The 27,175-nt window shown below is 35.5% G+C and overlaps 1 protein-coding gene across 2 annotated transcripts in view; it reads right to left on the bottom strand.

Moving 5' to 3' along the window:
• Positions 1-25,998, bottom strand: part of LOC121378793 (polycystin-2-like) — a 97,369-nt gene extending 71,371 nt beyond the window's left edge. For both annotated transcript variants that reach the window (XM_041507117.1, XM_041507116.1), the window contains exons 1-3: positions 25,855-25,998; positions 19,001-19,250; positions 11,436-11,549 (exon numbers count right to left, since the gene is read on the bottom strand). In XM_041507117.1, coding sequence (XP_041363051.1) covers positions 11,436-11,549; positions 19,001-19,241 — 355 coding nt within the window. In that variant the 5' untranslated portion in view covers positions 19,242-19,250; positions 25,855-25,998. The remainder of the gene's footprint in view (positions 1-11,435; positions 11,550-19,000; positions 19,251-25,854) is intronic.
• Positions 25,999-27,175: the final 1,177 nt, after the last annotated feature.

Below are 27,175 nucleotides of genomic sequence, written 5' to 3'. Positions count from 1 at the left end.
AACATATTTGCAGCAACAACATCCCCATAAAAACCTCTTCCAGGCACATGTAGCACACACCTCTCCCACTTGTGGACGAATATGTATGGGTTTTTTTGTGTTTTTTTGTCCTATATATAAATACAGATTTTTTAAAATTGGCTTCTGTTCCCTCCCCCATTAGAGACTGAGCCCCCTCCATTAGAGATTGTGCTCCAAACCCCCACACCCGGATATTGTTACCACGTGCCTGCGTACGTTCCTATCGAAAATCACTCCCAACGCAAACGAAACGACTAACGATCATTTGTCAAATCGGTGGTTAACATACATGTATAATGCTATTGTTACAGATAGTGAAGAAAATGTAAATGGGGGCTAGCGGGAATATATCCACAATAAAAACAGCCTCAAATAAAACCTGATCCCTAGTTCCTTTTGGAAATCGATTAACAAAGCAGCTTGCAGACCCGCGATCGTTTGGGCCGTTGGTAAATTAAGCCGCAAACATAATTATATTGCAGGCGCGTGTGCACAGGGGTGTGCTTCAGGGTCTACCCTCCTCCCCCTTCCCTTTTTTTTTGCGAAGCATGACCCGACATTCCCTAAAAACATCTCACCAGTCTAGACACTGGTACTCAATTTTCTGCACATGCGCCTGTGTACATTGTTTTGTAACCCCCCCCCCATAAACGTAGCTCGCCAGTCTAGACACCCACCCCCCCCTTGCTAACATTATTTCATACGCGCCTGCATTGGCAAAAACAGAAAAAGAAAAAAAGAAACGAATTTGAAAAAACACCCTAAATAATAATACATGTAATAATAATACAAATAAAATGAAGTTTTTGTTAGCCGCAAGCCACATGCACATTTATTTGTTGATTTCACTTCTTTTCTCTCAAAACCGCAATACACCCCCCCCCCCCCCCCCGCCACACACACATGCAGTGACGCTCCTTTTCCTTTATATTTTTCCTTTTTCAGCTGTCTACAAGGGTTGTCGGTCAGTTAAATTACATCATGTGTTTTGGTTTTAAAATTTATTATAGTCAGTATAGAGTGAATGATTTAAGATGCCAATCGGAATATATCAATAACAGAAGTTTTAGGATAATAATTTAATAATTCTGCTTTTAAAACATGTCAACGCTGCGGCATACAAGGTTTTTCTTTTGTTTGGTTTTTTTAAATTAAATTAAATTTATAACATATTGGCAGTTAACAACAACCGACAGATAAAGAGGTCACAGGTTCGCAGCAAAGTGACCGGTGCGAATTTGCAGAATCGCAGCAAGTTGTTACTGGTGTGGAACAAAATAGTCTGATAGCCAATTTGGTTTTAAACATCCATCCCTCAAACCACCCCCCTCCCCATTTTTTTTTTTTTTTTTTTTTTTTTTTAAATCGGTGGCACATCGAAAAGTCAAACTGATCAAACTGATCCCCATCATATATAATGAATTCTTCCACAGCTGACGCAAGTTGCACGTGAGTCAGTTTCACAATTTATTTATTTTTAAAAATTGGTGTTTCACTTTTATGACTTGAAGCTGATAATAACAATGTGCATGTCAACATGATCAATATAATCATAATGAACAGTTCTACGCGTTGGATGAAGTGCATGCGTAATTCTTGTTGAAAGAAATATTTTACAAAATTGTCGATCCGCCGATCGGCGAATGTTTGGAAACATTTTTTTTTTCCAAGACCGCCGAAACCGCCGAGCCGATCTCCGATATTGCCACTATGGTTGATTCGTGTACTGTATTTATTAAAAGTAAATACAAATTTATGAAAATTAAAAAATCAGCATGGAAGTGTTTAATGCACACTGACACCTGTAAGTTAAATGATTCGGAATATGATAATTTGTGGTATTTATTTTGAGTACTTGGGCACTAGAGGGTTAAAATAAATGAATGCGTTAAATATGAGATGTGATTTTTTATGTTACGTTTTGTGTCATTTTAAAATTATAAAATGCTGTTTAAAAAAACAAAATTACGAAGGGCACAGTGCCAGACCAGGTAAGGCAGCGTGGCATTTTTTGTGCCGTCGACACTGTAAGATTTTAGGGGCATAACGGCAAGTAAGTAGGGCACCTACTGCAATTGCCGTCAATGCTGTGGTGAAATTCGAACCCTGGGAACACATTTAAAATTAACATTTTATGTGTAACTTCAAAATTTTTAATTACTGGACGGGGTGTGTCCCTTCTACTACCCCCTTCCCCGTCAAGCAACCACCGTATCTTACAATACACACAGAGTGTTGAATCTCATGTGTTAACCCTCCTCCTCCTCCCCGAAAATCCTAGATCTGCCCTGGGTATATATATTTAACTCTTTGGTATAAGTTTTGTTCATTGAACAAAGCCAGTTTTTTTTATTGCGTAATCCTTGTAGGACCTATTGTAGTTCATGCTAAAAAACATGAAATAGCATGACTGTGCATACCTGCTAAAATGTGTGGTCTCTGTGAAACGACAGGGAACAGTTGCGTGGTGTTAGTGTGCTTACTAATGCTTGTGTCCTTTTTGTGAATAAGGGCCCAGGCCTGCTAGATCTCTGGATTTGAACCCCACAGAACATTTATGCAGGGCTCGACCTTAGTGGTATTTTGGCTACCGATTTCTCACTTGGACTACCAGTTGGAACATGTCCAGGAGAGGTGAAAGGAGTGCACCCTTTATTGTTCATTGAGGGCTATAATGTAGTTTTTATAAGTGTATATTTCACAGTATATTGTTCATGATTTTTTTTTTTTTTTTAAACACACCATAAAACAAATTTAAATAAAAATAAATGATTTTACTTTTTTCTCTCTTTTTAAATTTTTATTTATTAAAGTTATGGGGCTACCAATTTGTACTGAGAGCTACTAGATTTTATAACCTGATATGGCTATCACTGAAAAAACTTAAAGGTCAAGGCCTGATTTATGGGATGAGTTAGATAGACGTGAAACAGCATCCACAGCCACATAATCTTCCACAGTCTGATCTTGCACTGACACTACAGGCAGAGTGGGTGTAATTCGTAATCTTATTGCATCCATGGGAAAGAGATATGTCAGGCGGTTCTGGACTCCAATGGTGGGCACTCAAGATATTTATTGCATTCCATTATGACCGTGAACGTTAAACTTTTTAAATGTCATTTCAGCAACAACTGTCCACTGTGAATGTGTGTGTAACATGAACATTCTTATGTTTTCCCATTAAATACACCTTAACAGCATAAACAAAATCTACTTTTGTGTTTCTTTTTTGGAAGAGTATATTAAGCTACATGTAGTTTACAAAATAATAAAACCAACTTTACTGAACCAGTTTAAAAACAAACAGAAATAAACAACAGTAATCCAAGAAATCAAGTGTGCATGCCACTATAAACACATTTGGAGTGTATGAATTGTTTATTCATAACGTTCAATGCATCATGCTACTGAATTCATGAACAATTAAATTAAGTTCAATTTATTTTGTATAAATAAAAAGTAAAGTAAAAATTTACATTTATTTTTTAAATATGAACATCTATGTACAGATCTATTCAACCATGACCCAAGGTTCATTATTTAATTTAATTTATCTATGGCTTATGCTTTGTAAAAAAAATAGAGCTATAAGAGCTATAAGAGCTACACTGAACAGAGCTAAACACGAAAGCTGACACAGTTGTCACATTTTATTTCCATCTTCAGAAATATTTTGTTTTCAAAATCTTGATTAGCCATATTTCTAGTCAATTGAAACTTTATTAGCAACTACTGTTTAATGTTGTAAAATTGTGTAGAGATCTCCAAAACTTGCATAGCTAGTGACGGTACAAAACAAAATGTTCCCTTGATCTCACCTTTTGACTTAACGATAAAAGACAAAAAACACCAGTTCAACAAACAAAAAACAAAGTAACTGTGCAAACAAAAATTAAATGCTTAAATGAAGTCAAGAAACATTCAAATAAAATAATTTAAATCATAATGTAAGCATCAAAACTCCATACGCAACAATTGGCGTAACAAATGATCAACCATTTCCCTGGGAGTCTTTTAACAACTTACTCAACAACTGCTACTATCATAGTTTTCTTCTGGATTATGATGGCAGAATAAAAGGTAACTGGTTTTAAAAATACAACAAAAACCAATATTTTAAATACATAAATAATAATATAATAGCTAGATTATCCAGTGTAATCTAAGTATGTGATGTTGTTTTAGATCACATACATGTACGTTCAGAATTTGATAACTTTGCAAATAGATGTAAATTGATCGAGGTCGCAACACTACATTTATTGACATTTAAGCAAACGTACTACAGTCACACTTCATAATTGACGTATGCATTCATAGTCATCAAGCAAAAACATTTTAATAGCAACTTTACACTGAAAGCTGGTCAGCATTCAGAAAACGAAAACATTTTAAGCACCAACTTTTTATGTAAGGATATCCAAAATGACATTATTCAAGTTTGAAGTAATTTCCATTAAAAAAAACACTGCATCACATATCCTTATGTCTTTTAAATATAAAGTAATGGCTGACTGGAATTAAAGTTGCTTATAATTTACAAAAATATGTTGTATTAAGCTTTTAATTATATGATAAAGAGATTATTACCAGAGTGCGTTTCGGTATCGTCAATATCCAAGCAAAATTTTGTTTCAATTATTATCGAGTACGACTATTCTGAGGCTCGCATAATATTATTTTTGTTTCTAATATATGATACTGACAATACCGAAACACACTTTAATAATAACCCCTCTCTCTATCTCCCCTTCTCCATGTATATATATGTATATGTATATGTATATGTACCATATATCTTCGCCTATAAGTCAAAAAATGTTCACCCAAAAATTATTTTCTAATTTGGGGGGTCGACTTATAAGAGGGTAACAAAATTTCACCCAAAAATATTACAGTTTTGGGGATTATTTTACAAGTTTTATTGTTGAAGTATGCCCTGTATTTATACTCAAATATGTTAATTTGACACATTTTTTTTTTATAACCTATTTCTTTTTGCATTATAACGGTTTTGGTTATTTGAAAAGGCGTGTGATCTCACTCACATGCCAAGACAACAGTCCACTTAGTTAAAATAACAGTCATCACTAGTAGCAAAAATGTAAACAATACTAACTACCTGTTGCCCGAGTTTATTTTGAAATCTGGTCACTGGCATTAATGGTTGTTCAAACAATGTTTTGTCGGTGTCTAACTTCATGAATATTACTGAGCTTTCCCTTAAAATAGACTGATCTCTGCAGTTCACTAGAGCAATAGGGACACACATCATTTGGTACAAAAACCAGTGTACTTTCCAGAGTTATCCTCCTTACATGTATTAATATGGCGGCAAAACATGTGATTAACCGATGATACTTTCAGTTTTATCATAGGGATCTGTTGTCAGTGTTTATAAATAAAGTTGTTGTCTTTGTACAAAACCATGCTGTACAGTGCCATACAGTAAAAGTCAAACAGCTTTCACTCTCTACTAAGGGAATATTTCGTTTTGATGCTATGTAGTTTGATTGGAATATTATTGCGATGTACAAAACGTGAAAAACGAAGTTTGTAAAATAATTTTCTTTTGTTCAGATATTGTACATTATTGTTCTCATGTGATGAAAATAAGAAATACTTCAATATTTATACGTTGTTTTTCATGGGTCGACTTATAAACGGGTCAATAAAAAAATAAGTTTTTAGGGCTTGAAATTAGGGACTCGACTTATAGCCGAGATCGACTTACAGGCGAAGATATACGGTATTTGTATTTGTATATGTATGTACATGTACATGTGTATATATGTATACTGTAGATCCTGAAATTAATGCGATCATAATATTAATGCGAAAAATGCGAGTTCGTGTTATTCACATTAATAAGATTATGCATTTATTTCTATGTTTTGTATGTGTTCCACGTTATTCAAACATAACCCTCCCCGCCCCCCCCCCCCCCCCCCCCCCCCCCACCAAAAAAAAAGAAATGTAATATATTTATAAAACACAACTGTAAAACAATTCATTGTAGGCGAGACAGACAAATTGTTGAATAGTCCAGCAAGTCGTGTCACATGTTATTAATTTAAATTCTAATACATTTATAAAACAACTGGAGCACATAGAAGAGACAGACTAATTGTTCAATAATCCAGCAAGCTGCCAGCCATGTGTAATGATCTTTATGTGTCCTTGGCCACACTGTCAAAAATCGACACGATTCATCACATGTGAATGCTAATATTGCGGTTGACTTTTTTTTTGTCTTTACTGTTCACGTTCCCTGCAACTGTGTTGGCATTCAGTTGTAATGGTACATGCAGGGTGTGCACTTTACGGTCACCCGATCACCCATGGTGAGTCAAAATAGCGTCGGGCAAGTCAAAACCTTATCATGTGTTGCCCGTCTGGCGACTGAACATTTCCGCATATTATATCATGTATCAAAATGCAAATAACTAATGTTTGTAAGAGGATGGAAAGTTATTTTTTATTTATGTTTTCAACTGGTTTCCTATTAGTATCTGCACAACCAAACACACATAGGATATAATAACGACCACTTCCCCAGTCTATCAAACAGTCTGAAACCATTCGGAATGCCTCGGCCAGTTTTTATTACATATTCGGAAAACCTTGGCCACCGAAATGTATTCGTAGGTTCAATCGGAACACCGTGGTAGCAAGGAATCTTTTATATATATATACATCATCCCACAGACAGGATAGCACATACCATGGCCTTTGATATACCCAGTGATCTCGCTGGGTGAAAATGAAATAAGGGCAGCCACGTGGCACCACACCCTTAAAAAAAAACCAAACAAAAAAAAAACCCAAAATATGAAAAGCAAAAAAAAAGAGAAAAAAAATGAAATGTTTTATTTAACGACGCACTCAACATATTTACGGTTATATGGCCATATTGTTGTGTGTTGATAGCCTTTGTGGAAAGACATACTCCTTATTTTGCCTACAAAAAAAAGTGCAAAAAGGTTTATACGAAATACAAGAATACTTATCTTTTAATTGAACGGAAGATGTTATCGATCTGACATTCACAGGCAGTTCCGGTTTTGCTGAACTGATCAAAGTTTTAATATTATTATTTTAATAAAGATTTCAACGAAAAACAATAAAGATGTTTGTAAAGTGGATCCCCTAATGTCAGATACATTTTTTGTTATTTCCATCTTCATCGTTTTCATCCAGTTTCATGCCAAATAAGGTGTTTTTTTCAATCGGAGATTGCTGAATCCGTAAAAAAATATTGTGTGTATTAAACTCAATCTCAAACCGACTGCACATCAAGTGAGCACTCTCCCACTGGGCTATATCCCACCCCCACGTATATGAGTATATTATAATATGTATATGTATATGTATATGTATAGGCTATTTTCACAAAAAGGGGTAAATACAGTGTATAACGGTAAAGAATTAAAAAATATATATAATGTTGTTTTTCATGTCTTTAATAGTAAAATGTAAAACAAATATGTTCAGTGGTGCATAATTTCAAGTAGCAAAACTAGAGATGTATAATTTTTTTAAATGTACACACAAATATTTTCGTGCTTCTGTTTTTACCCTTAATCGTAAGGCATAATAGTAAACATCGTGGCGGTATCACTCACTACTGATAAAAAAAATGTCAACTTTCAAATTTCACTTCTGATCCCAATCATCCTTCAAGATCTTTGGTGGTAATAAAACCTACTGTAATACTGAACTACCTGTTGTAATGTTTGCCCAATTAATTCACTATTAACATATAACCATTCCCCACAGCTAATATACATTACAATTTTGGCAATTGTAAATTCTTATTAGAGTTCCTCTACTGTTTTTTGAACAGTATATATAGTGAAACTTCTCTAAACCGGACATCACTCCAACATCTCGCCATGAGTTCCGCCAAATATCTCCTAGAGCAGGAACCTCCTTTTTAGGGCTTAGTTGGAATTTAAATCTTTTGGGCGTGGTTCAAAATTTTATGTTTATTTTTTTGTAAACAGTCCGACACACTTTACTTTGGCAAGCCGTCTAAATTGCTCAAATCACCCTAACAACTTTTTGGCAGAGCACTCTAATATTATTTTTTGGATTTAAAATTTTATCCAGAATTGAGTCGAATGTAGCAGCTCCTTTTGGCTTTATTAAATTCGTATTCCAAATTCCGCCCACCTTAATTCCTGCCCACACCCCTGCCGGCCCGGACTTTAAACTTTTAGACCTCCATTCAAAATTTTATGTCCAAATTACTTCTTTTTTAAAATATTATTAAAGGAAACATGTCACGTAAACCATATTTGGCACCAACCATGTACAAGTAATTATAAATTGAATCACCTAAAAAAATTTTTTATAAAAAATTAATTACTTAAAATATCTGCATAAAAGAACCCCAGATACGAGCTCTTAGCGGAAATTACCGATCTTTAATGAGCAGGGCAATCACGAGGTCTGTGACGTCAGAGACGCGTCGCTTGATCTGAAGCCTTACACTTAAAAGCATTAGTCCGTACCACTCATAAAGAATCTAAGACTTGCACAGCTTACCAAAACAATGAGTGTTCGTTCGCAAAACGTTTTGCCGTATCAATATGAGCTGTTAGTAAATGAAGAAAGACACACATTTACTTACAACAGTGATACTGAAGAAAAAACGGATAGCGAGTCGGAGGGTGGAGAAACTGATGGTGCCAGACCAGACCGGTCGACCAATTTACAGCCCGGAGCCCGAAAGTAACCCGGAGACAAAAACAAAACTCGGATGCTAATGCCGAGGTGTATACTGTTCATATTTAGCATAAAGAAACACCTCGATATGATGTATTTAAATATGTAAAAAATATAAATGTAGGACAAACATTTTTGGGTTTGTTTTTTTCAGAAAATATCGCATTTTTTATGTTCGGGCTGTACATAATGAAATCTGTATGCACAGTGTAAACAAACGCTTTAATTTACAAGGCGCTTCACTTTCATTAACCTGGCTTGTAAAACAACATAAATGACTTGAGAGTATAATCAACTTTTAAACTAAATATATTTCTATTTGCATCAATAGAACGAAATGGGGTTATAGTATTTTTCTCTCATAAAAAAGTAGCATATTATTAGGCCTATTGGTAGGGTGCGTTAGAGTAAAAACGACCACTCACGATACCCAATTGATAATTTTCTTTTCTTTGGTACTACGTAATTGGTCAGTTTTGTAATTTTTGAAGCAGGGCGGCTGATAATGTCCATTAACATTGTATTATAGTCGCGACAGGTTATGCCACAATATCCTGTGATCTTAAAAAAAACTGGCACGTATTTTGTACGTATGTCTAGACCGTGGTAATCACTTACCTGGTCGATACCCGCAATATATACCTGCCAATCAGGAATCACATGTGCAGGCCACGGAAAGAAAGGACCAATTAACTAAAACAACACTCCGATTCTCAAGTTAGCCCGTGGATGAAACATAATAGTTATTTCGACACCGACAGTAGTGGTTTATTTTGTATTGAACTTCGTGTTGCTTTGGGGCTTCGGGCGATGAGGAATGTTTTTGTGACGTATTCTGCCCGAAGATTAAAAACATTATTTAAAATTATTATTGTTTTCTACACGTTTTTTTAAAAACATATTTAAATACATCGTACTGAGATGTATCCTCATGCCAAATCCCATGTTTGTATATGCCATATTTAATTACTTATTGATGTTTCCTTCTTCGGACGGTGAATACAGATTTTGTTATGTAGGCCTACAGCCCTAACATGAAAAATCTTTTTTTTTCCAAAAAATAAATAAATAAAAAATTCTACATTTTTGTTTTAACATATATAGATACATCATGCTGAGGTGTATCTTTGTGCCAAATATGTACAATGTACACCTCGGCATTCGCAACCGAGTACTGTTTTTGTCTCTGGGTAACGTTCGGGCTCCGGGCTGTAAATAGGCTGACACCAAAGTACTATGCGGTGTTGGTGTCCAATCTTTTCTTTTGCGATAAAATACACGCGTCTTTCTTCGAATACAATCCTTTGGAAAACCATAAAAAGACAATCCCGATCGTTTAAACTGTTTATTTTTACACCCAAAGGCCGCGCAGTACGGCACGGTTGGACTGAAAAGATCGTAAGCCCCTTACTCCATATATAAACAGTTAACAACAATGGAAGAGTACAGCGGCTCTGACGTCACTTCCCTTTTTTTCCCGAACGCTCACGAAGAAATATGCATAAATCGTACTTTGATACTGATTAGCGTAATTTCTTCATTTTAAGTTAACTACACGTATTTTATTGTTATAAAGTTATTTGTATATTATTTTTATATCATTTTTCTTTTAAAATGAGCTATAATATGGTCTCGTGTCATGTTTCCTTTAAATAGTCCAACCCTCTCTTCTTTCTATATTTGGACTGTCCTTCTAAAATGCTCCAAATTATATAAATATTCGGCCGAGCAGTCAATTCTTTTTATTTTTGGCTTGTAACTCTTTTTTTTTCCAATTCTATTAACTTTTTTTACTAATTGCTATTTTCAAAATTCTGCCCATTTTCAACTCTATCCCCCCCCTCCCCCCTCCTCCCCACCATTCCTGAGTCAGGCCACCAATCTTATTGGAGATCGGACTCTGGATGGGCGTGTTCCCTAGTAGTATATGGGCACGTTAAACTACTTACCTATCTATCTATCTATCTATCTATCTATCTATCTATCAATGTAAATACACCATTATCGGTTTTATCAGTTTACACATTACTGATGGTAACCAAAAAGGAAGGGGAACGTAAAATTCACAATCAATATTTACCAAACAATCATCATTTTGAATGTTGGTAATTCAGTATTAGGACCACCCCACTCTTAGGACCAATTTTAATAAGTCCTGCCGATGGTCGCAATAGCAGGGTTTTACAGCAATATATATTATTTAATACATGTAAATATTTCCTTTTGTTTATTATTATATACAGATATAATATATTTTGAAAATGACATGTAACACTTGATAAACACCCATTCCCTCACCCATAACATTTCTTAATGCAAAATGACATGTAACACTTGATAAACACCCATTCCCTCACCCATAACATTTCTTAATGCAAAATGACATGTAACACTTGATAAACACCCATTCCCTCACCCATAACATTTCTTAATGCAAAATAGATATATCAATTTGAATAAATACAAGTATATATATATATATATAGTATTACTTTTAAAATATAACAATTAGATGTTTTTTCAAACTGTAACTTTCCTTTTTTTAAATTTAATTACATTAAAATTCCTAAAGACAAGCCATGGAGTCAAATTTTAGAAATAAAACCCTGCGATTATTCCCTTCAACAACAGATGCATGTTTAAGTATAAGAATGATATAATGATGGAAACTGAACACTTACTGACACAGATGACCACCAAGAAGACGATGTAAACAATCAGTTCTCGCAGAGTAGTCTTTACGTACAGCTCTCGATTTGCTTTTGTCTCCTCTGTGTGACGAGTAGCCCATAGCGCTGTGGAGAATAAACATACATATCTATTTACATGTAAAAACACACATACAAGTAATAGTCTGGCGGCAGTGTAGGCACACACATTTTTAGGATTTCGTTCTACCCAAGAGTAGAAGCAACCACCATGGTTATTCCATGTAGGATGATGTGCTGCATCATATTCCAATGGAAGCCAGCTTTGAAAAGTATGTGGGGGTCACCAAAGGTCACTAAAGGTCAAGAGTACAAATTCAAAGAAAACTTTAAATTTTTAGTTTCTTCATAAATATTATCTTCATAGTCCTATTATGTGGGATTACTTATAAACACAAATAACACATTGAATTAGCCAAACTGTTGATTTAAAATTTCAATTTGCATAGTATTCAATACAAAATCTCAACCTTAACATTGCTTTTTTAAATTTTACTGATTTTTCTATTTAAAAGAGAGGTGGCTCATATATTCCATCATCCATCTTGATTCAGCCCCATCTATTGTGTAAAAGGAACACAGATGATGACAGCAGAGGATCTTCCTAGATATGGCCACCTTGGTAGACTGCCTTCTTTATATGTTGCTCCAGTGCAGCTAGCATGGGTGATCTTCTTTAAACCGATTTCCTCACGCAAACAACTTCTTTCTGGCCTTGTTCATATCAGTACAAGAACTTGTCCAGTCATAGATCAGTATCATGAACCTGAAATATCTCTTGAGTGCACTGACCAGATTAAGCAAGCAATGGATTAGTAACTTCTGAAAGAGAGTTCCATGTGTAGCACACAATGTAATCTTGCCATGCCCACAAAAGGCTGGTACCGTGTCGCATCATATTACTTATTGCATGGAACATATGCATGGATCGGGATTTATCAAGTTTGATGGTAGATATCTGATGCGCAACCAAATAACGCAAAATATTCCATGTTCCATTTGGCCAGTTATCATTAACTGGAAGTGTCTGTGCAACCATAAAAAAATAAGATTTTTTTTTTATATAGACAACACTATTTACCATCAGTGACAACAGTACATACATGTATTAAAATCTGGTGGTGACTCTGCTGTGATACATGTGCCACACACTGGTGTCTGCCTTGTAGTGGCTCCTCATTATGGCACAGGGCTGAAAACATTCTCATGGGTTTCCCCGAGAGAGCAAATATAGCACATTCGTTTTGTGTTGATAATTCGATGCAGTATATCGGTACACTGTTGTTGGTTTTTTTGGTGGGGAATATTTGATGTTGATATGCTTCATTGCGACTTTCTAAATGTAACTCTTTCACAGCTGTATATATTATATTTGATAATTATTTTAGAATTTTAAACTGATGTTTATATTATACCTTTGTTTGACACCCAAAACCTGATGTGGGTTGTTTTTGTGCTGAGAGTGTTGTTAAACATTCACTTATTCATTCATGCCTTGTCATGTTAGTATGGAGAGAGCAAGCTGGTATCAGTTTTGATAGTTCAGAGTGAACTTGTTCCCCCATCTGTGAGAACACTATTGGTTTTTATCCTCAGCAAATGCGTAAATGAGTATTTTTGACGGAAAGTCAAAGAATTCAGTCAGTATGCAAAACAAATAATTACCGGTATTCCAGTTTTATTTGCATGTGTTCAATCTAAATCTGGCACTGGTTATACTTTTAGTGAATTAGTTATGTAGGTGTCTAATACCATTTTCACTGCCATAACCAGTAGTGCTGCAACAATAAACCGGTATATACCGCGATAACTGATCAGCTTGATACCACGGTACAGTTTTGAATATCGCGATTTTTACAAGCTATTTTTGCCTTGTACCTTATTTGACTTGAAATAGGCAAACGAACAAACAAACAAAACCCCCATCATTTTATTAATAAAAGAAATAAACCAACAAGTGAGAATCGCACTTTGCTATTTTTAATTGAACTCTGAATACTTCGGCCAATTGTTCAAAACACCTCAGTCAATAACCTCTGGTTCGGTCAATCTGCCGAAACATTGCGACTCAATATGTACATTTCCGTGTCATGCGAGCAGCAACGGAAAAGCCCGATAGTAAGGATTTCTGAATGTAACAATTTATAAATAGTTTGACACCATCACACCGGTGTTCTAGTAGAATAGTATTGTGTTAAAAAATAAAAATGACCAAGAAGAACATTATGCTACTAATAAATGCTGTGGTTTATATAATCATTTAGGTCTATAATGGAATCAATATTACAAATATTTCGATTTATATATACACAAAGAAAAAAGTTAAGCACCCCCAGATATGATTACTTATATAATATTGGCATGCATCGCAACTGAAATTGCAATGACAATTCTGACAGGCATGGCATTCCATAGAAAAGATGAGATCGTGCAAGCATGACAATGGTGTCACATCTCATAGTCGCGTGCAACATGCCACCCATGACTTTTCCAAAGTGCAGTATGGGTGCGTGCCCAAATTGGGTATTTAACGTGGCCGTCTTGCACTGTTCGATCATTATCAGTGAAGATGAATCAAAGGAGAATATCAGTGGATCAAAGATCACAAATAATCGGCATGCGTAACGCAGGAATGACGTTCAAAGCCATCGGCCGTCAGCTGGGGTACCACTACACAGTAATTAGTAGACTCGTCAGGAAACATGCCGTCAGGTAGACCTCGTGTGACATCAAACCATGAAGACGTAGCACTGGTGCGGCTGGTACAGCATCTACCATTTGCAACAAGCACGGCACTGAAACATGAGTGGCTGCCCAATCGCCAGCTCTCTACAAGAACGGTGAGGAACCGCCTCAAACTGTTGGGATTGGTGTCCAAACGAGTCATCAAGCGTCCCTTACTGTCAGAACGACATAAACGCTTACGTTTGGCACGGTGAGCATGGAATCTGAGAACATGGAGAAGGAATCATTGGTCCGACGAAAGCCGGTTCCTGCTCCACGTCACGGATGGGCGAATGAGGGTTTGGAGGCGGAAAAATATGGCTTATGCACCCAAGAACATCCAACCAACTGTCCCATACGGAGGAGGCTCGGTAATGATTTGGGGGTGCATCTCCCATGAATGCAAGCTGGACCTGGTCACCGTTCAGGGCAATTTGACAGGTGACCAGTACATCCGTCAGGTCCTGGAACCAGTTGTCGTGCCACATCTCGACAACCACCCACTCGCTACAAGGCCTCAGTACATGAATGACAACGCCAGGCCTCATCGTCCCGGGCTGTGACGACGCATCTCCAGAACAACGCTGTGACGACTTTGCCTTGGCCCGCCATGAGCCCCGATCTGAATTCCCTGAAGCACATTTGGGACATTCTTGGCCGTCGAATACAGAAACTGGACCCCCCCTGTACAGAATCTGAGAGAATTGAAAGCGGCTTTGCATCGGGAGTGGCTGTTGCTGGCTCGTCAGAAGATCAGACACTTGACTGGGAGGGTGAGAAGCAGGCTTGAGGCGGTTTTGGGTTGAAAACACGACTGGTGAGGTTGCGACCATATTGTGATTAAAAATTCACCACAGCTGACAATTGTTTGTGTTTTCCTATTGTCAGAATGTTGTTCTTGCCTTTCACATACATTGCCATGACTTCATTACGTCAGTAATTGCATGCCAAAAACAAATTCATTCGTCAGTCACAAATTTCGTGGGGGTGCTTAACTTTTTTATTTGTGTATACTTAGTATAACTTATTAAACTCAAACTAGCTAGTTTATTCCTTTCTGCTTTCATTAAAAAAAAACCCACCCATAAATATTAAATTTAAATAAAAAGTATATTGCAATACATATTGCAATACGGTTTTGACCGCATCGTTGTGCCCCTAATAACCAGGACCCTGGGACATGTTCCTCAATCACACCTTTTTCAATCCCCCCACCTTTTATATATGCCCATAACACATTATTATAGCCAGTATGGGTGCAACTCCCATTATAAAATAATCATTATAATGGCTATGCCAAAGACCATGTCTGTGTGTATGGCATATTCTTCAAACATGTTGGCAGTGTAGTGCCTGGCATCAACATCTGGACTAGTACAAAGTCTAGACTATTTTTACTTCATAGAGAATAAAAGATCCACAATACTGTAAGTACAATTCTACTTTGGCGATTAATATTTACAAAACATTTACTTTTTAATGACGTAAATTTTATTTTACAATATCCATGGATGTGAAAGGGGCTGGAACAAAAAAGCTTATTGCTCACCTTCTTTCTTCTCAAGTCGAAGAAAGGCTTTCAAATAGCATATCCTGGATTGTACAAAAACTGGCCAGTCGCAGTGAAGCTGATGAAATCCAGCCAAGAAAACGTACTACGTGCGACTACTTGTGATCGCGTGATACTACTTATGTTTTTCATTTTTGCATCTTTTTTTCTTTCTTTTTTTTGACGAAATGGAAAAGCGCATTTCCGCGTAGCCAAACAACAAATCTAATAGAATGATGTATTGCCGATCAAACTGTAAGCATGAACTTCAGAGTTTTGAATTCGCATGAGGTATTCCTAATGGTATATCACACTCAGAGTTTTGGTAAATTACAGATTTATTTACATGTGTTCTGTTTACAGTTGGCACTGGTTAATTTTTTTAGGGAATTACTAGTTATGTGGGTGTCCCATACCATATTCACTGCCATAGCTAGTAAAGCTTCAAAGAAAATCAGTGACAATATATTTTTGGGGCATCAAGATCAAAGGTCATCTTGAACTAATTTTTCTAGGGGTTAACTTTCGAACATTGATGTATATAATAAAGTCGGTCTATTCATAACTTTTTTTAAAAACACCAATTTTTTCTCTCTACCTCAATTATTAAAAATGTTACAGCCTTTTTTATAACGATGGTACCCGTAACAATAAAGGTCAAAGTTCATTAACCTGTATCTTGAAGTCTAAAGTTTTGGTTAAATAACTACTACATGTGTACTAAATTTCATTGACATCTGTGTCAGTGAGTTAGGAAAGGGACTGATTTGACATGTAATGCCCCTGACCTAAACTAAGATTGCATTAAACTTAGTATACTTTCATGAAAAGTAATATTTTTAAATGAAAACATTATTGCTTATTGTGTAAAATAGTTCACTGTACAAGTACAATGTTATTTGCATTGAAAATTGAGATGAAAATAATGTAACAGTGAGTGTACATTTCTACGCAGTTGGAAATGTGCCAACACACACATAAGACTGAAAAGATTCCTTCTGGTAATAAAATATTAAAAGACTGCAGTCAGGTAAACCATGCTTATAACAAAAGCTGTAGTTTTCTCATCCCAATCAATTCCACTTTAGAACATTCGCTGAAAGCTGATTACATTCTGTTACCCCACGGAGTGTTTTATCGTGATAAAACTCAATAATCAATATTTTCCTTTAATTGAGAAAATGTCAAACAACAAAAGGATCAATAGTTGTACCGTGTTGTTAGTGACAGATTTAGCCCTAACAGGTATTCACTACGAAAGATCAATACTGTTTCCATAGAACCGATAAAAACATTGCATGGTTTCAGGTACATAATACCATCATGGTTTTTAAAAATGTATGACCGGTCGATAGGTAATGAATCAACACATTTAGTGCCCAGGAAATTCTATCTCAAGTTTCATTTTAAAAAGTGTCTTATAAATGATGTATGAAAATGTATCCACACATAATGAAATATACATATAATATCAGAGTAGCTAGTATACACATTATGGTGGAAACAGATCTGCATAAAAATGATTGGTCCATCGTTACATTTTTAAATAATGAACCTGTATGTACACATATATTGCAAGATCCTATATGCCATCCTTTTGAATTTGATTAAATACAAGTAGTAGTTTTCACACTGTTTAAAATATTTTAATGATACAGGTAGTCATGTAGTTTGAGCATGTTAAAAAAAAAATTGATTAGGATAGTAGTTTGGGTAAAGTGATAAAAAAAACTTTGCTTTGATCAGCTTGACATTGCCATGTCATTGTCTAAATCAACATCACCGTGTAAAAATAGTAGTGGTCAGTTATTGATAAATGATAAGAACTTGAAAAAACAGCAGTCACACTAATATACATGTTTATGACCTAATTGTCATAAATACATGCAGGTCTTTGTCTTTGCCAGGGGTGGGATGTAGCCTTGTCTTTGCCATTTTGAAGAGCTTGGTTTAAGTATGGGTATGTTTTATAATGTTCATTAATGTAGTCATGTTCTGGATTTTGTATTTCAACCCCTGCAATTAAGAAAATGACCACGGCAAAAACAGCAATTTTATCATTAAAAGTAAATCTGAATGAGAAGTTATTTAGTTTGCCAATGTGCTGTAAGATTCACGGATACCAGTGGAACGTGCTGTGGTACTCTGCAAATTTATGTTACCAACACAGTATACAGTAATTAACTGGAACACTGGGTTTTATACTGGTAGCTGATATACTGACAGTGTGTCCACTAAGTTACCGTGTTGTCCACCATGTTACTAAAGTGTCACAAATTTGCAGTAAGGCCATCGCACACCTCAAAATGTTTAGACGAGTGAAAAATCACACTCAACAAAATACTATGGCGAGTGAAAACTAAGCATTATTAATTTATTAAGTAATTGTTACATGTGAATGTAGAGATATACGTTGCAATATGTTAACCAATAAACCAATAATGTTTTCTTTTAATTTTGTTGTTTGGTTCATTAGTGTAGTCTGATTTCTTTTCTCTATCAGGAATGGAGTTATTAAAAAATTTCAGGAGCACTGCTATAGAAATATAATTATGACATACACTGATGCAATTTTATTTTTTAATTACAATATGTACCATTCAGATAATTTGATGCACACATACCTTTTCAGTGTTAGATGGTTTGATGAATGTGCAGCTAAAAATGTGCAGGAATCAACATGTCTTGAATTTCATGTACTACGAACATGATTAGGATAGTTGGGATGCGAAAAATCCACTGGTTCTGAGATGGTTCAATTAGAACCACGACCCAAGCATCTCAGGTGTGCACTACTAACTAAATTAGATCCCTTATATTATTATTGTTATTTTTAAATAACTCGAATGGCCTTATTATTTAATCCTAAATAAAAAAGAAGCAACATACCGCTGGTTGGTAAATGTAAATTTTTGACCGAATGGACTTTATTAAATAATACGCATTCTAATAGTCGCCGAGCAGAACTATTAACTGTCTACAAACTCGCACATGCTGTTCAATACTAAAAAGGTTATTGCCTATACCTGGCTTGGTCAACTTACCAGTCAAAATAATATTGAGCAGACAACACTGCTTACATGTCAGTATGTCTTTATTTTTAATAACTGCACACAAAATATTAAATTCAAGACTAAAATGATGAAAGCAGAAAAAAGTACCATTCGTCAAAAACAACACATATAAAATTACAGTTAGATATATGTATGTATATGAAGCCAAAACGATAGTGTGACAAATGTCTGTCCTCGACTTCAATACTTACATCTCAAACACCTGAAGAAAACATTTCCCATGCATCCGGAATTGCCCGACTGCTTGGTGCTGGATGCTGCTTGGTTGGTGGACCTGCGATCCACCCTCGTCTCATTCCCCATGTAAACTTCACTGTCCAATGCAGTTGGCAGGTCAGGATCATCACGGATACCATCAGCACCATATGCATCTATTCCTTCATCCCCCCATGCAGTACGAGATTGACCGCTTGAAGGTCGATTCTGTGGCATTTTTTCCCTCTAAAATAACAAACTGCTTTGATTCAGTTCAAACTAAATGTTTTACAAGTTTTTTTCACCTTAAACTTTTAAAACATACATGTAGCTTAATGAACATATATTATGTCATCAATACCAGCTTATATATAGTGTCTAAGACTCTTATCTCAAAATACAAAAAAGTGTATGCATGTACATGTGTTTATATACCTGGGAGTATTTTTTTTTTTTTAATTTGATTAGCAACAATTGATGATGAGTTGAAAATTGAGTAGCTATCCAAAACAAATACACATTTGCAATTAGGTTGTTGCAAAGTAGTTACAAGGTTGTTACAAGGTAGTACAAGCAATGCAATCTAACATTTAGCTCGCATATGCTACTTAGTAATTCTGCAATCTTGCCACATGCACGTTTTCATTTGTGCAAGCATAGGTATTTCACTCTCTACAGTATTGCATATATATAGACAGATATTTACTTTCGAAGCAAGAATATGTAACCTAAGTTTTACTGATAAGAGGTTAGACTAGCCAATAACAGGCCATCTGATAATCCAAGTCTATATCTGGACACAGTTCATTATAAAATGGTTTCACGTTTGTGATTTACATATAATTGTTCGTGTAACCTTCTGATGATGAAAAGCCAACAGTTTGTGTCTTTCATGTACAAATCCACCTCATTGCCTGGCCTGATTACTTTACGAGTATGAGGAATCATGATCATGTGCTTAGTTTCAGTCCACTACCACTGGTCTATATCCAGCTTGATATGATCTTGTTTGAATATGTAATTTAGTGTTTTCCCTAGCTTGTTTTAGCATGGTTGCAGCACCATGCCTCAGTAGTCTAGCACCATCTTGCCTTAATCAGCACCATGCTGCCCTGAAATCTTACATTAGTTGCCAAAAAAATAAAATAAAATAAATAAATAAATACATGATAACATTTTATTTGTTCCAGTATGATTACAAAGCGTGAACCAAAACAAAGTGCACAAGTAGAAATTATTACTAGTTACTCACTCGATTACACATGTATGTTTCTCTGTAACCTAACTAGCATACATGTCGTGTGCACAAATTATAGTGATTTCCCTAGAAATTAGGCAAGGCATGGTAGACCAAACACTTTTGGGGCATTTTCACCATTTTCGGGGCACTTGCTTTTCATTAAAAATACCGTATATCTTCGCCTATAAGTCAAATTTTTTTCACCCAAAAATTATTTTATAACTTGGGGGGTCGACTTATAAGAGGGTAAAAAAAATTCAACAAAAAATATTACTGTTTTGGGGATTATTTTACAAGTTTTATTGTTGAAGTATGCCATGTATTTATACTCAAATATGTTAATTTGACATTTATTTTTTATAACCTTTTTTTTTTGGCATTAGAACGGTTTTCGTTATGCGAAAAGGCGTACGATCTCACTCACATGCCAAGACAACAGTCCACTTAGTTAAATTAACAGTCATCACTAATAGTAAAAATGTAAACAATACTAACTACCTGTTGCCTGAGTTTATTTTGAAATCTGGTCACTGGCATTAATGGTTGTTCAAACAATGTTTTGGCGGTGATTAACTTCATGAATATTACTGAGATTTCCCTTAAAATAGACTGATCTCTGCAGTTCACTATCTAGAGCAATAGGTTGCACAGTACCAAAGAAGAGAGTACCGTGTCAAAGTTCGACGTGCACCATGTGACATTGATTATTTGTGGAAATACTATTATCCATTGACAATAAATAAATACACTTTTATTTGTTATACACTTGTTATGCAGTATATACCAGAGGTTGAAACTAATGCGGGGTACCCCATAAAATTGAACTGCAATTTTCAGCAAAAATGACGGTTGCTATTAAAAACATAAATTAAATCTCTTAAATGATACGTGACCCCCCATTTTCTTGCAGCTAGATTAGATGTGAGGTGCCACACTTTCTACTGCTGTACTTCCTGGGTGTGTTGAAACGCTGCTTATATCAGTTTTATTAGTAAACGTTAACATTATCGGCAATAGGAATTGATTTGGTCTAATGGAACCTAGAGCAATAGGGACACACATCATTTGGTACAAAAACCAGTGTACTTTCCAGAGTTATCCTCCTTACATGTATTAATATGGTGGCAAAACATGATACTTTCAGTTTTATCGTAGTGATCTGTTGGCAGTGTTTATAAATAAAGTTGTTGTCTGTGCACAAAACCATCTGTACAGTACCATACAGTAACAGTCAAACAGCTTTCACTCTCTACTAAGGGAATATTTCGTTTTGATGCTATGTAATAATGATAGTTTGATTGGAATAGTCTGATTATATTGCGATGTACAAAACGTGAAAACCGAAGTTTGTAAAATAATTTTCTTTTGTTCAAATATTGTACATTATTGTTCTCATGTGCAGAAAATAAGAAATATTTCAATATTTATAAGTTGTTTTTCATGGGTCGACTTATAAACGGGTCAATAAAAAAATACGTTTTCAGGGCTTGAAATTAGGGACTCGACTTATAGCCGAGATCGACTTACAGGCGAAGATATACGGTACACAAAAATTAATTGAAATAAACATTAATGTAATTTATGTGCTTGCTTTAATAAATGAATGGCAAAAGATATAAAATGCATATTTTATTGATTATTAATACCTTTTTTGGTGTTTTATAGAGGCAATTTTAGAATTAATTACTGAAAAAGGCTTGCTTTATCTCAGGGCAGCATTGTGCTGATTAAAGCAAGATGGTGCTAGACTACTGAGGCATGGTGCTGCACAATGCTAAAACAAGCTAGGGAAAACACTAAATTACATATTCAAACAAGATCATATCAAGCTGGATATAGACCAGTGGTAGTGGACCGAAACTAAGCACATGATCATGATTCCTCATACTCGTGAAGTAATCAGGCCAGGCAAAGAGGTGGATTTGTACATGAAGACACAAACTGTTGGCTTTTCATCATCAGAAGGTTACACGAACAATTATATGTAAATCACAACCAGATTAACGTGAAACCATTTTATAATGAACTGTGTCCAGATATAGACTCGGATTATCAGATTTTCATGCTGTAACTTTAAATGACACAACAGGACAAATTGGTCAAAATGACATTAAAGGAGGGGACAATTAAGGAATTTGGCCTGGTATGCATATTCAACGATATATAATGCACATTATTGCTTAATATCAACAAGTATAATCATATAGTTAATTAATAAAACGGTTAAATATGATGGCTATTATATATAACGGGCGCAGCCATTTTGTACCATCCCAGTTAATATGCCTCTGGCGAGCTGGTGGTTACGTAATACCTAACGCGTCACGTCAGGAATTAGTCTTCGAACTGAAGAAACAAAACATACCCGATTTTTGTGGATGCATCGCAATGTTCTGTAATAATAGCTATCCCAGTAAGCCAGCAACAATTATATATTATTTTTCAATACAAAATAAACCACCACTGTCAAAGTGTTGAAATAACTGTATTATGTTTTGTACATAAATTAATCCATGTACTGAAATAATAATCGGAGTGTTTTCTTGGTTAATTGGTCTTTTCTTTCCGTGGCCGGTACCTGTGGTTCCTGATTGGCAAGTGTATATTTAGATGGTCCCCAGACACTGTGTCTAGACACACTAAAATGATGTGCCTCTTTTATTAAGATCACAGGGTGTGATAACCACATGGATACCCCTCCATTATCAGCTGTCCTGCTTTATTACTGTAAGTAATTCTGTAAAACCCTTGATTAGGTAGACTTTCCCCATCTAAAATCACAAAACTGACCAATTACGTCATCCCAAAGAAAAGAAAAGTATCACTTGGGTATCATGAGTGGTCGTTTTTGCTCGAACGCACCCTACCAATAGGCCTAATATGCTTTTTTTCTTTGGATTTAAAAAAAAAGAAAAATACTATACTCCATTTTGTTCTATTGATGCAAATTGAAATATATTTAGTTAGATAGTTTATTATACTATAAAGTCATTTATGTTGTTTCACAAGTCAGGTTGATGAAAGCGAAGAACCGTGTCGTAAATTAGAGCGTCTGTTTACACTGTGCATAGAGGAGATGGATGGAGCTGACGTCAACAAAATGGCTGCCCCCCGTTAGCGGGAATAATCATGTTTTTTATTAACTCGCGTTTTTCATTTGTTAAAGTGTCAGTGTGCGTTGGTGGTCCGGGTATGCATCTCTTTAACACATAAGGCTCTGGTTTGAGTTGACCCTACCTTTAATAAAGAGAATTCAATGTATTCATGAAAGCTCCACAGATAAGAAACACTGGAGCCAGGTTTGGAATCTGATATTTATCTTACAGGTCTGGGTTTGCCTCGACGTTTTTTCCTATCTGGCTATGCCCCAGATTACGGTTAATTATTGTTTGTATTTAATAATAATAGAGAGATCCATTCTCCCTTAAATTGAAACAATAAATAATTGTTGATTGTGTGGCTTTCAGTTTCATTATGTCTAATGGATTATGGGTAAGTTTCATAAACAAAACACACTGTTAACAAACCCCGTTATTTTCACGAAAACATGAACAAGAACTTGGTAATGCATTTTTGTAATCTTACATTAGTTGCCCCTCCCCCCGCAATTTTTTAAAAATAAATACATGATAACATTTTATTTGTTGCAGTATGATTACAAAGCTTGAACCAAACAAAGTGCACAAGTAAGAATTATTACTAGTACTCACTCGATTACACATATTTCTCTGTAACCTAAATAGCATGCTGTGTGCACAAATTACATATATTCAAACAAGGTCGGGTCAAGCTGGAAAAAGACCAGTGGTAGTGAAACCGAAACTAAGCACTGTCCTGTCGATCGTATACAGTTTCGACATTGTTTTATAACTTTTAAACGATGACCGTTTAAAAATATATATTTGCCGAGAATTATATATTCAGAGCCGGTTGCACAAATAACAGCGGGGTCCCATTCCCAAGATATATATTTTACAACACCCTCGGGGGGAGGGGGGAATAAATGTACACATCACCACAGGACCCCCAGAAGCGTGGGGACCGTAGCACATTCTACATAGTACATGTGCTACTAGAATAAACCTGTAAGAAGAAAAGTAAAATACTATTTTTGTGTGCAATTTAGAACAATAGGTTGAGAAATAAAGATTTAACTTGTAGTAAATTCCATAGCATGAAAAAAGGCATTCCCCATGGGATGGACTATAAATGTGAAATGCTTCCGTACAGATTAACGAATATGCCCGAAGTTTTACAAAATTACGTTTTCAAACGAAAGTGTCATGTAAATCGGTTATGCTTACTAATTGTAATTTAAGTATTATTAAAAAATATCAAAATTGAACGTACTAGAAATCTTATTAAAATTGTATTAGTATATGTTTATTTGTATATTTCAGGTTAAATTTCACTGTGTAAAGTGACACGAGTAAACAGGGTTTCTGCCAGAGGGTAAAATGGGTATGGTGCCATACCCAGATTTTTTTGCACTATTTTAAAAAAAAGTTAACCGTTTAACAAAATTAATTACTCTTATCATTAATGTATGATTTTATTAACCCTAACCCTAAACTTAACCCATTTTCTTTCTGGGGGAGGTCCCCCACACCCCCTATTGACTGTGGTTGCATTCAATTCCATAGTGCCATACCCAAAAATTTCTTTCTGGCAGAAACACTGACAGTCACATGCTTTGTTGCAAGTGTAATTTCCGAGAATGAACAGTTCTGAAAGTGTTTAGGCATACAGTGCGCTCCCCGAAAGTTGGCAGACAAAAAACACTATGCGTATATTATCAATATTTAATCTTAAAACTACCAAAAAGATTTATAATGGTGCTTTATACCAGAAATACAACTTTTGAAGGTTATTTTTTAAAAATGGCGAATTCCGTTTCAGTTACTAAATTCTGCGATTCTGTCCTTTTTTTCGTGATTGCGGAAAGTCACATCACTACAACTTGTACAAGCTACTAAAGTTTTGTTGTCAGTTTAGTCTTTGTACACACTGCGGCTCATTTCCTTTGATGTCCAGTTGTGCATTTTAAGCAATCAAAAACATTGTCCTTGTATTTTAATAAAAAAAAAAATAATAATAATGTTTTATTTAACGACGCACTCAACACATTTTATTTACGGTTATATGGCGTCAGACATATGGTTAAGGACCATTGTATTTTAATAAAACAAACCATTTGTTTGAAAATATTGGCGGACAAGTATATTTTTAGATGTATTTGTCCGCTGGACTAGTAAATAATTCTGCTTATTTAGAACTATCCCTCAGATTTACTGGGAATCCCAAATGGCGCGATTTAATAGACACAGCGACTTATCACTGTATGGTATTTCTTCAAACTTTTAGGATATATGGAATCGAATATTCAATGTATGCTAAATTGAAAAAAATCGTGATTCATGCACTACAAAACACATACATATTAACATCTGCATAAATAAAAAGAACTTTACTCCACAAACTTCTACAAAGATTATCAATTTAATACCGAAGTCCAAAGCGAGAACCTTACACTACAGCTTACTTCCTGTTTTGTATTATAAACATTGAAACAAGGTTTGGCAAATATTTGTATACATGTAATATTCTTACCTTGCTAGATCTATCGGAAGAATATATTCAACGTCTTGTTCGGGTAAAGGCAGAGCGAAAAACAACCAGAAAACGAGGCAACAACCAATTGGTTATCCCAAAAATCAATAAACTATCGCAGTGTTTGTAGCTACTTCGTTCGGGAAATAAACATGGCGGAAATGATTCGTGACGTCATGGTTGTCAAAAGAGGAGTAACTTTCGATTCGTGTACTAATTAATCTCTACTTGACCTGACTATTTCACGAAACTATGGTTGATGATGACAACCATGCTAAATAATTAAGTACCGTAAACTACATATCCGCACGTACGCTTATGTATATTTTTCAAAGCTGTAGTGTAATTCGCTTCCAAGACTTGCATTGGGCTTATACCACGGTACAGTCTGGAGCTCCATTAATTTTATATATTATTATTGTTGTTTAGGTTTTGTCCTCTTTTTTGTGTGTGGTGTGTGTGTGTGTGTGTTTTAGTGAGGTTTTTTTTTTGTTTGTTTTTGTTTTTGTTAATTATTTCAGTTTGGTAAGACGTAAAAAAGAAAGAAAAGGAAAGTCCTTTCGAAATAACAATGAATTTATGTTTATGTGCAGTTTGTATAATTATTGGTCATACACAATGGCGTAGCCAGAATTTTAAACTGGGGGAGGGCAACTCACTAGCACGGGATAACCGCATGCGGGTAACTGTAATTACTCGCATCCAAGATGGCGGAGGACGCACATGATGAGTAGGCCCCTATTAATCAATGTGAATTCCCATTCTTAAAGGGCATTTTTGAAATGTTCATATACAGAAACTTCATGAAATATATAAAATATGCATTTCTGAAGTACACGTTTTAAACATAATAAAAAAATTGGGAATTAAATAACGGGCATTAAAAATCGAGTAGGCCTATGATGTTGGTAACTGAAAGTGTCAACATCATGAGCAGAGGCGGATGGGGGGGGGGGGGGGGGGGTAGGGCCGGGCCCCCCCCCTAAATTTTTCGACAGTTATAATTTTAGTATATATTAATTTTAATTTGTTTACGATCCCCTCCAAACCTCCCCCAAAGTTCCATTGGCATTCCGCCTCATGTCATTGGGGGCCCCCACTAAATGGATTTTCTAGATCCGCCACTGATGAGGATGTGGGTATCTAAACATTACGGTTGGATGAGGGTAACTGTTCAATGCATAATGCCGTTCAAGCCACACATAATTCAAAATTGGATGAAAGTAAAGTAAAGTTTGTTTTATTTAACGACGCCACTAGAGCACATTGATTTTTTTTATCTTATCATCGGCTATTGGACGTCAAACATATGGTCATTCTG

This window comes from Gigantopelta aegis, chromosome 8, assembly GCF_016097555.1.
Source record: "Gigantopelta aegis isolate Gae_Host chromosome 8, Gae_host_genome, whole genome shotgun sequence".
NCBI lineage: Eukaryota > Metazoa > Mollusca > Gastropoda > Neomphalida > Peltospiridae > Gigantopelta > Gigantopelta aegis.
The sequence above is the reverse complement of the archived record's forward strand: the minus strand, read 5'-3'. Positions and strand labels throughout refer to the sequence as shown.